A 12,198-nucleotide genomic window follows, 5' to 3' on the forward strand; every position below is an offset into this window, starting at 1 on the left:
CACGTGGATTTTTTATAAAAATTAAAATTACATTTTTAAAATAATATTAATAAATAAGGAAGTGCTGAATATAATTCCGTCTGAATATAATTTGGGTTGACTGCTAATTTTTGAGTCTAACAAACTCAGAGACACTGATTGTTATAGCTTGTAATATTAAACGGACGCACTGAAATTTAGTGTCAACCTTTAAAAAGTGGACATGTTGTTGTTGTTGTTGAGGTGGTTGAACATTTCTGAGCTGAAATGCTCCTAATTAGTGACCAGCACCGTTTTACTACCACTATCTCGTGTGATGATGATGTTTTTTTTTTTTTGTTTCCAACTCAGATCCATTTAGGGAGGTCCAAGTATAGCAGCAAATCCTTTATCTCGATATCTGAGATCTCTTAATTTACTGTAGAAAAGGCTTACCGAAGGATCGGAGTCGTGCCCTGGCTAGTCCCGGACATTCACATAAATAGTGGATCAGACTTTCCTTCGCCCCTTCCGCTTGACAGCTTCTACAGATAGGATTGAAGGGTAGATTGAGTCTAGCTGCATGATCCCCTACTATCCAATGTTAGTTGGAGTCTAAGGCCTTAATAGCTGCTTGACTGTCTGAGAAGATAGCTACTCTTGCACCAACTTCCTTGTAGAGTTCAAGGGATTTGCATGCTTCTCTGATCGCTAAAAGTTCTGCCTGGAACACGGTGCATAATCAGGAGGACGAATTGATTGAGATAGGTTGAGTGGCCCTGAATGGAAGCCAGCTCCCACACCACAGTTCATCTTAGAACCATCGGTATAAATTTCGATATCATGTCTTCCAATCACCTCTCCTTTGCTCCACTCGGCTCTCGGTGGAAAACGTACCGTAAAGCCTTTCTTGAAGTTGAGGTCGGGGACTGTGTAGTCTGATCCGTTTTTGAGTAGCGGGGGTCCCTGTAGGAGGATCTTACTGTGACCGTACGACCTTGTTGTCCAGCTTCCTATGACTCTGAGTCTATTCGCTTTCTTTACCCTGTACTCTACGTTGGACTTCCAGCTGAGTTTGGGGTCCAGGATAACCCCTAGGTACGTTTTTAGTTTTGGGAGATTAAAATTTGGCACCTTGGTTTTTTTGGTGAATAGCATCAGTTCAGTTTTTCTCGGGTTTACACTTAAACCACAGTCCGTGGCCCAATTGCTGAGTAATACCAGAGCTCCTTCCATAATCTCACTGATTGTGGTTGGAAACATTCCTGAAACCATAAGCACTATATCGTCCGCGTTTTGGGAGATTAAAGTTTGGCACCTTGGTTTTTTTGGTGAATAGCATCAGTTCAGTTTTTCTCGGGTTTACACTTAAGCCACAGTCCGTGGCCCCGTGATTGTGGTTGGAAACATTCCTGAAACCATAAGCACTATATCGTCCGCGTACGCCACCACTTTAATTCCCTTTCGGTTAAATTTGGTGAGGATGTTGTTGGCGACTAGTAACCACAGCAGAGGGGATAAGACCCCTCCCTGAGGGGTTCTCCTGTTGACAGAGCGTTTTATCGTGCTGCTGCCTACCTCACCGATGATTATTCTTGTTTTGAGCATGTTCTCTATCCATTCGTTGAGACCTATGTCTATGCCTAACATGTTAAGAGCCTCACTTATAGATCTTGTGGTAACATTGTTGAAGGCCCCCTCTATGTCGAGAAAAGCGACTAGTGAATATTGCTTGTATTCTATGCTCCTCTCAATCGCACTTACAACCTCATGAAGAGCTGTCTCAGTGGATTTTCCTTTGAGATAGGCATGTTGAGATGGTGAAATCGTTGAGTCTGTAATCTTTTCCTTGAGATATACATCCAACAATCGCTCGAGAGTTTTGAGGATGAAGGAGGATAGGCTGATGGGTCTGAAATCTTTCGCTGTATCATGACCGCGTCTACCAGCTTTAGGGATGAGGATCACCTTAACTCTCCTCCAGCTTTTTGGTATGTGCCCCAGCATAAGGATTTTCCTGAAAAATACCTCCAGCCAAGGAATCGTCGTTTCTCGAGTATTCCACAGCATGGCTGGGAATATCCCATCTGGACCGGCTGCCTTATATGGTTCAAAGTTTTTTATCGCCCATAATATTCTATCTTGGGATACGATGTGGTTGATTATAATGGGTGATAGTTTGGATGTTTGAACACTGTCAGTATTGTTCTCAATATATTCTGTGTTACCTGGGAAGTGTGTACCATATTTACAAGATGTTCTAGTGATTGCTCTAGTGATTGCTTTCTTGTATTCCCTAAGGCAGTCTTTGTAGGGTTTGAAGTATTTGTGTTTGTAGCAGATATTGAAGATTTCTCTTGTCATTTTCCTGAGTTGACTAAGATCTTCATTCCACCAGGTAGGATAGGTTGTTTTGCCATATGTGGCGGAACATGAAGCTTCAAGTCCTTTCGTCAACAAAGTTTCGAAAGCTCTTACTTTCTCATCTAGGTCTTCCCTTGACGTTATGGTTCTATTTAAGTGTTGAAGTTTAGACTGGGTCACTCTAGGGAATGTGTGCCAGTTTGTTCTTCTAGGATTTCTATATGGGAAAGGTTTCTCAAGCTTAAGATTAATATCGAAGAGGATCCAGCTGTGGTCCGAAAAGGATCTCTTGTCGGATACCCTCCAATTTGTGACTATTTGAGAATTATTGTTTGTGCATAGGGTAACGTCTAAGACCTCTTCCCAGCCTGGAAAGTTTGCCGAGCTCGGAAAAGTGAAAGTTGGGGTGGTCCCTACATTACACATATCTAGGTTAGTGTTTAATAGGAGTTCAAAAAGTGACTCACCTCTTTCATTCGTCTCTGAACTGCCCCAGAGCTCGTTTCTGGCGTTTGCGTCGCAGCCCATCAATAGTTTGTCTGTGCTGTTCAATGTTGACAGGAATCGAGCCACTTTGTCTGACGGCGCCGGTTTCTCATGTGGCATATACACCGATGCCAGGTATATCGCCAATTTCTGCAGTTCCACTTTCACCACCGTAAAATCGGGAGTACTAAAATTAGAACACAGAAAAGCTTTTAAGTGTTTTTTAGTGATTATGCATGACCGTGGCTTACCGTCTGCTTTGTTGTAGAATATGTTGATGCTCTTGTTGTTTTGGAACCCCTTAATCTCGTTGTCTCTGACCCAGGGCTCCTGTATGAAACCGATGTCGATGTCCCCTTCTCTGAGGAAGACATCCAAGTTCTCTGTAGCTCATTTCGAGTGCTGCAGATCCACCTGTATGGCTCTAGGCACCGTATTTATTGTCGTCTTCAGCTAAGGCAAGCTTTTCTAGCCTTTCTAGCTGTATGTTGTTGTCGAACTCATCTGGGTCTTCCTCATTTTCATTGCTGTCTGCTTTGAAAATTTTCAGTTTGACCTTTCTTAGACCAAACCGAATTTTGTTGTCGTGTTGTTTTAGTATTGGCAGGCACTCATCGTTGATCTGCAGAACGAATGACATGCTGCTCTTTTGCGGTTTTTCTGCCTTCACGATTGCCCAGTCGTCCATCGGCAGCGCAGGGTTGTGTGACTTCAGGTATTTCAGAAGTTCTGCACCGCTCAAGTCCATCACCGGTAGCCAAATGCGAGCGCGAGGAGGGCGAGGGATATCCTTGGCCGGAATGAGCTTAAGTTTTAAGCCTTCCAGTGTGCTGCTGATCTCAGCAGGACAACCCTTGACCAGTCGTCGTCACACTTGATAACCCTGCAGCCGCGAAGTACTACTGCAGAATCGAAGGAAGGGAGAGTTCCGCCCTGTGCTTCAACCACATGCTTGTCTAGCACGAGCTTGGACAGTTTGGCCTCCACTTGCCCCCACTTCTGCAGGATCACTTTGCCACTGTTTGTGGTCTCGTCGATTAGTGCATATAGGAGGTTATCCTTAACCACCTCACTGAACGGTCGTTGCTTTGTTTCCTCGATGCTGCTGGACACCTTAGGTCTCTTCGGTGCCTGATCGATCACGTCCTGTGACCTGTTTCTTTTCATCGCATCGCCTTTTTTCTTGTTGTCCTCTTTAGGTTTGTTAGATAAGAAGTCTTCGTACTCCTTAACCACCTGATGGTATTTTAATTTGTCGGCCGCGTCGCGCTCGTCAGTCGCTCCAGCGAGTTCATTTTTGGCAATCTTGCTTAGAATGAACCTCGCCTTCGTGTAGCGAGACTTCATGAGAGCACCCTGTTTCTTATTCATCTGTTTCTACGGTTGCTTCGCCTGACTACGTCAAGTTCCACAACCCACGAGTATTTAGGGAAAGTAATGGGGTCCCCCGCGGCAGCGCCCCTTACCGTGGTAAGGCCACAGTTACTCTCGAAGGCGGCCAGGTATTCGAGAGGGAAACTCCGTTCGCGATGCACATGTTTTAATTCCCTGCACCATTCAGTCCTCGGCACGATTCCAAGCACACCTTGACTTGGGAATGTGTTGGTACGGTACTCTCCGTATAGATGATTGGACGAGCATCACACACGCCGTATCGTGTAAAGGTGTTCGACCAATCCCCATACAGAGCTTCCCTCTTAGTTCATGACAGGTTAAATTCCTAAAAAGGAATTTAGCCTTCATTTAAGCCCCATCCCCGCGGCAAGGAGACCAACCACGATGAGGCATAGTGGCATAAAAGTGGACATAGGTTTCGTCTGATCTCGAAAACATTTATGTCGGATCAAGATGTGTCATTGCCCATTTTGTAATTTTTCTTCACAGTATTTTGTTTTGTTTTTTGGTGGGTTCATCATTAGTACCAAATCTAAGTAAGTTTGATTTTTTATAGCAGATATAGCACTTTTTTCCTTTCTTGAAAATTAAAGTTATAAAGAAATGGTCGTTATTATTCACCGATCGAGCCTATTTTCACCAACCTACCTTACACAAGGAGTAATAAGCGTGCCAAATTTCATATACTGATTTTTTTTTGGGCTGTCGTGCTCACGGACAGACAAACAGATATGATTAGATCAACTCTTATCATCATTCTGAGCCTTGCGGTATGTATATATTTGTTTATATCCATATCGATCCTTTTATGCTATTACTGGCCTGAGAAATAAGTCACAGGCCTCTTAATAGTATCGGATTGCTGAAAAAATGTCCAGCATTTCATGTTCATGTCCCGACGACTGGCTGAATCGATCCCGTGGAAAACGCCGACACAGCCATTATGCAGTTAGACTTAAGCTTAAAAATTAATTTGTCAGTTTCATAAAATCAGTCTGAATTTGTGAATAAAGTAAAACCGTAGCATAATCGCTCAATTTTTTTTCTATCTCAACAAAGAAATTTAAAATTTATATAATGGGCACCACCATACAACATAAAGTTTTGATGTTTTCGCGTATTTATTCTATTTATTAAAAAAATTCACATATTTGTACTTGCAATGCAAATCCCTTCAAAGCACAAACTCCCCCGTGTTAAAAACATTGAGATCTTTAAATGCAAAACTAGTCTCGATCTAATATTTATATATCCTTGTTCACTCCGCTCCCGTATGATGTCTTTGACTCCCTTGCGGATTCCAGTTCAGTGCCATTCTCGTGATGCTATCTGGTGGTTTTCTAAGCGTGTGACCTATCCATCGCCGCTTTCTGCGTTGCGATTTGCCATGAGATGATCTACACAGCGTGCCGCTCCTGATTGTGTTGGGGCAGAAAGACGAAAAATAGTAGCCTCTGTGCGATAGTGTTGGAGACCTGCCATGTTTCACTTCCGTGAAATAGACTTCACACATTAGCTGAATATAATGAGTTACCAGAAACTTTCGACAAATTCCATCGGGCAGCCGCTAACCATCATAGGTCTTGCTTCGCCGATGACATCTGCCTCCTTTCTCTCACTGGATATGGCTAGATATTCAAAGTATATATTTCATTTTGATTTAAAAAAGAGAGGCTGCAAATCGAGTTATGAATGCAACCAGGCATGTGAGCAGGCAAAAGGACACAGGTGGCCTTTCTCCCAAGACCAGTAAGTGTTCTTGATCGCGTGAGTGTATATGATCGTTATCAGACACATCCTTCTCTATGGAATTATAGTCTGGTGGGCAGCTCTCGACAAGACAACGATTAGAAACAGGCTTCAGAGGGTTCAACGTATGGCGCTTATATGGCCTTTGATTCTCTGAATACTCTTTTCTTCTTACCTCCCCTAGATTTAGTTGGTAAACAGAATGCAGGTAACACTGCTGCTCGGCTTGCCGCAATTAATCAATAGCTCAATTTAAGGGTAGGACATTCGGCTAACCCTATTGACTATTGAAAAATATATCCGACTAATAGAAAAATATATCCGAATGTTTGTTAACTAAAATTACATCAGCTCAACAACTCATCATAATCAGCAATTCCTTTTATCCTGAATGGTTCTTTATGTCCTCAGGTCTTATCTGTAGCTCAAAAAACGTAAAGTCCATCTATAAGTTGCAAGCCTAAGGAAGATCTGGTGAGCTCCACGGGTAAGATGACCAGAAACTCAATAGCTTAAGACTACTTCTAACCTGAAGAACATACGCCGTTTGTAGCCGGTCGCTCCGAGAAAGACAATGCGAATTTCGGGAGGCCGTTAAATTGTTTATATCAGAGAAGCACCCCGGAAGTTTCTCCTCTCGTTAGCCCTGACCATGCTTCCCACGCGTATTGAATACCTCGTCTTCAGCTATGGTTGCTCAGGTTACCAGAGTGTACTAAACCCTCTTACAACCCCTTACACCCTGAGCTCAACAATTGATACTTTCAAATTTACAGAGCTTCATGTACAATATTCAGCATTCTCAACCGTTATCAATAACAACACCTTCCTTCGAAATATAGTATGGAGAGCGGGAGTTTTAAATAATGTAGAATGATCCTTTAAATTTGGTAAAGATCGAGACACCTTCAAAAAATCTAATCATAAAATAAAAATTTACGAAAGCGAACAATAGTAATGAATATTTTCGCAAATTTACAAAATATATTATTTTACAAAATATAATATAAATATATATTCCGAAAATGTTGCCATATGCACTGTGAAAAAGTTGAATGTTGCATAAGTAGAAGAATAATGCAACAAATATTCAATTTCGCACAACAATTTGACAAGATGATTTGACAAATGTTCTCTCATTATTGACAGAAAATATCCGTTCAGCATGCAAATTACTTACCCTAGACGATTTTCAAAAAAATATGCTTAGATTATTACACTGCTTGAAAATATACACGAGTTGGGGAGTGGTTTTTGATGTTATTGTTAGTTGACCAATAACGGTAATTTAAATGAAAATGTGTTTGTGTGTCAGTGTTTACCATTCGAAATCTCCAACATTGTCTTGCAGAAATTTCGGGAGGCCGTTAAATTGTATACATCAAAAAAGCACCCCGGAAGTTTCCCCTCTCGTTAGCCCTGACCATGTTTCCCACGCGTATTGAATACCTCGTCTTCAGCTATGGTTGCTCAGGTTACCAGAGTGTACTAAACCCTCTTACAACCCCTTACACCCTGAGCTCAACAACTGATACTTTCAAATTTACAGAGCTTCATGTACAATAGCAAATGCAACAATCAGCATTCTCAACCGTTAAATTACAACACCTTCCTTCCAAATATAGTATGGGGAGCAGGAGTTTTAAATAGTGTACCATGATCCTTTAAATTTGGTAAATGCCGAGACACCGTCAAGATTCTACCAAAGACGGATTATGCATTACTATCTATCTATGCGAACAATAGTAATGAATATTTTCGCAAATTTACAAAATATATTATAGTTACATTACGAAAATGTTGCCATATACACTGTGAAGATGTTGAATGTTGCATAAATAGAAGAATAATGCAAGAAATATTCAATTTCGCACAACAATTTGACAATATGATTTGACAAATGTTCTTTCATTATTGACAGAAAATATCCGTTCAGCCTGCAAATTACTTACCCTAGACGATTTTCAATGAAATATGCTCTGATTATTACACTGCCTGAAAATATACACGAAACTGTCACTTTGGAGCTGGGAAGTGGTTGTTGATGTTGTTGTTCGTTGACCAATAACAGTAATTTAAATGAAAATGTGTCTGTGTTAGTGTTTACCATTCGAACTCTCCAACATTGTCTTGCAGAAATTTTAACGTAAATTATAATCGTTGGGCTCAAGCTCTTGCACGGCATTTTGAAGGGGTGAAGTCTAAGATCGTTCCTCAATATTTCCCGCACAATAATTTTTGTTTACGAATGACGAAGCTAACGCGGTCCCCTCCCACTCATAGGCTTTAAACTTTATGTTTAAAACCTTATTCTGCCACCGGACACCCTGAACAATGGGAATATTAAGTTTTGTTCAGTCCGGGCATAGAATCTCCTTTAGTTGTTTTACCTCGTATTAAACTTCCGTTAAGCCAGGTATATATGTAAGTATATATACACACATACGTATCTATATACAATAAGTTGTGCATAGGCTAAATATACTCCCAAGTATGAAGTTGAGAGTAAAACAAATTTCATCTTTGTTTGCAGACACATCTGGAGAACATAACTGGCCTCGTTAATAATATCCATTATCTTGAACAACGCTTATCACCAGATAATCCACGCGAAATAAATTCGCAATTTCATACCGCAGATGCTGAGTTTTCCACACACGAATACAAAAATCTACTACTTGGTTATCAAAGCTATTATTCAGCCACACACCAGTATCCTGTTCAATCATTGCAGCCAAACGCTTTTGTCCCATTTCTCCCGACATTTCTGCAGCTACCACTCTCATTAGTGCCCGCAACACAACAAGTGTTGCCTGCGTTGCATGACCGCGTTTTACAAGACATTACTTCGAAGAATCAAAAACAGGAAGGAGGAGCAACATCATCGACAATGCAACCAATGTGGTCTACGGCAGCGGTTGCTGCCGCGCATATTCAAGCTGCTTTAGCGGCCGCGGCTGTTGCGGCTAGCGGAAATAATAATAATAGCGTAGACAACAACGTGTGTCCAATTAATTGTGAAACTACAAAAATTTCTCCTGGGAGTACTGCTGCTAGTAACATTAAAACTAGCAGCAGCTCTTTATATAGTAGCATAAGCAAAAGCTCCAGCAGGAGTAACGGAGGCTGTATACAGTCGCCTAACAATAGCGATAGCAATTTGGTTGATATGCCATCTTCTACTCCATTATCCACAATATCTTACACGACTGATGTCGGTGTTACACCGCCAGAATCGCCCATGGATCAATTGAAATCTATTTACCACAATAAATACGAGGAATCACCATTAGATATTGAAGACACTTTTCGTGCAAATGAACGGTTACAACCAGCTCAAAAGGAAATACATTTATTTAAGAAAGATGAACCAAATGAAGAACTTGATGAGCATGAAGATATTCTCGAAACAGATACGCCACTGAATTTGTCTAAACATAAATTTTCATCATGCCCATCTCCACCAACTTTCACAACTAGTTCACCTGGATTACAGCAACGTGAAGCATTGACTGCCATGTCAACCTCTCCAATATCATGGCCAGCAGAAAGCTTGCCTCATGGGAATGGTGACGTCGTGGCTGATGAGAATTCAACCAGTTTGCATATAAAGAATTCTATGAGAGTAGCTGCTGCGGCAGCTGCGGCCGCGGCTGTCGCAGCAGTGGGCTTACCATGTCAATTTTTGCCATACGCAACAAAAACTCCGATGCGAAAAACTATAAATGTATCAATCGGTTCTACCCCAGGGCGATGTTCATCACCTTGTAACGATCTGGCGCGTGCGCATTCCACCAATGATGTGTTTTCTGAAACGGAAGTCAACATGCTAGCTTGCCGGATGTGGAGTGCAGCCGTAAATACACCAGATGCTTCATTGCAGCATAGTCAACAGCAGCACATATACCAATCATCAAATGCAGCTCCTATCATTCAAATTATCAGCAGTAGTAGCCCCGACGGAAGTTACCATGAAGATGATGTAGCAGTAGAAAATATCCGGCTAACAAGCAAGTGCGGGGATAAATCAGAACAATCAACACCAATCGCTAGCCAGATAGACTCATTGGTGGTACCCCAACATCGTCAACAGAACCGCAAACACCATCATCATCATCATCAGAATCCTCACACCTTACATGGGCTCCACATTTCACCGCATGATCAGCCCCTCCGCCAAAAACATCATCAGCATAAGCAAAATATATCAGAACCAGTTGATATTAGTTACGAGATCAGCAATAAAAATAAAAGTCCTTCGCTGGGGCCAAACAACTCTCAAATACATAGCATTCACGCAGGTGGGCATACCAAGCCACACATAAAACGGCCCATGAACGCTTTTATGGTATGGGCTAAAGATGAACGCCGAAAAATTTTAAAAGCCTGCCCGGATATGCACAATTCCAATATCTCGAAAATACTGGGCGCACGTTGGAAGGCCATGTCGAACGTAGATAAACAACCGTATTATGAGGAACAGTCTCGTCTGTCCAAATTACATATGGAACAGCACCCGGATTATCGTTATCGACCGCGACCAAAACGAACTTGCATCGTAGATGGAAAAAAGATGCGTATATCTGAATACAAAATTTTGATGCGCAACAGACGCGCCGAAATGAGGCAGTTATGGTGTCGTGGTAATGTTGCAGGGGGAATAGCAGGTGGTAATATAGCTACCGGTGGAACAGGAACACTGATCAGCGCTCCGGATATTATTGTTGGCAGCAACGTTCAGCCGGCAGTTGCAGCAGCGTTTCACCTTCAAGATATAAGTCATTCTGCTGCCGCCTCGACAACAGCAACAATAGCTGTCGGCCAATTAGATAATTGTAACACATATATAGAGAGTGTGTCTACTTCGAATGGTCTAACATCGAACAGCAGCAGTTACTATTATCCTCCTGATAGTATGTCACCGTCTGGATTTTCATCCGAGGGAAATACCCCCAGCTTCAGTTCTCGCGATGATGATTAAAAAATATTCGTACAAAACATTATTTAAAAGTAATTAAAAGGAAATAACCATTATTTAGTCACATAATGCTAATTCCGAAAAAAAATAATTATAATTATGTACTTAAGCAATTTGAATCAACCATGTGCCATTCTCAATACTTATACAAAGATCATAAAATGCACAAAAATATACATATATATGTACATATATAAGTCTGTAAAAACGTATATTTGTAGACCCTTGGGATCTTACCCCGAAGTTACACTAAAGTTGAGTTTATTTTATTTATTTAGTTAGTATATTTTACTTTTTGTGTAAATTTACTCGAGGATATATGAATATGTTTACATGTTCATTTTTTATGTACAAATTGTATAAGCTGATAAAAATTTAAAAACTTAGAGAAAAATATGGGATACATCTCAATTCAAAATTATATTCAATCTTGTGCCATACGAGAAGAGGAGTAGGTTAAATGATATTTCAAAATATTTATTTCAATAGACATACCGCATTTCCCAGAGATATCTAAAATTAAGTTTAACTCGGCCAAAATTACTTAAGCGGTTATTGCGCCAATCAGGGCAAGAAATTCCTGTTAGCGTCAAATACTTTATTAATGAGAATCCTTAGGTCTTAAAATAAAGAAAAATATAAGAATTTGCAAAAGTTCTTGGATTTTAGAAGCTATGTTTTCTAAACAAAATACTTCGATAGTTTTCATTCACGCACTATTGCAAAAAGTTTTAATTATTCGGAACACAGAGCGGTTTGGTGCAAATTCAATCTTCCGTATCTGCGACACATACACCCTGCGAAATGTTTACAAAAGTTGCAATAGATTTCGGAGTTCAGAAAATATTTGAGAATATTTCTTGTTTTAATTGTTTTACTAAAATTTCATTCACATAAATACAACTACATATTGAGTAAAATATTAATAAATTTCCGTTGGTTTTATTTGAATAAACAAAGCGCACTTAAAGCTAAGAACGAGGTGCGATGTATGTAAGTATAAAGGAACGTTTACCTTGATTGCATTTGAAAGAGATATGTGGGCGCGGTTATTGCTTATAAATATTTCTACACATATGGGCTTATACAAGTATGTATTTTAGTTGATAAGTGAGTTTATATGCGCTGTGAAACAAACATAAGGCAAGCATTTAAGTGCACACACTGAGAGTATGAGATCAGTAACCCGTTTCTGTTCCCATTCTCGGTCCCGTTATCGATTAAAATTGTCGATTTGATGTCTCACTTCTTGTGTTTCTGAAAAAAAA

The 12,198-nt window shown here is 40.5% G+C and overlaps 1 protein-coding gene across 1 annotated transcript; it reads left to right on the top strand.

The window, feature by feature from the left end:
* Window positions 1–8,487: 8,487 nt before the first annotated feature.
* Window positions 8,488–11,836, top strand: LOC128869596 (uncharacterized). The gene has a single exon (XM_054112169.1). The coding sequence runs from the start codon at window positions 8,843–8,845 to the stop codon at window positions 10,931–10,933; it is 2,091 nt and encodes a 696-aa protein (XP_053968144.1). The 5' UTR covers window positions 8,488–8,842; the 3' UTR covers window positions 10,934–11,836.
* Window positions 11,837–12,198: the final 362 nt, after the last annotated feature.

The sequence above is a fragment of the Anastrepha ludens genome, chromosome X, assembly GCF_028408465.1.
Source record: "Anastrepha ludens isolate Willacy chromosome X, idAnaLude1.1, whole genome shotgun sequence".
In the NCBI taxonomy this organism is placed as follows: domain Eukaryota; kingdom Metazoa; phylum Arthropoda; class Insecta; order Diptera; family Tephritidae; genus Anastrepha; species Anastrepha ludens.

Coding starts and splice junctions, on each gene's coding strand:
- LOC128869596 (XM_054112169.1), top strand. CDS start 8,843: ATGCAACCAATGTGGTCTACGGCAGCGGTTGCTGCCGCGCATATTCAA.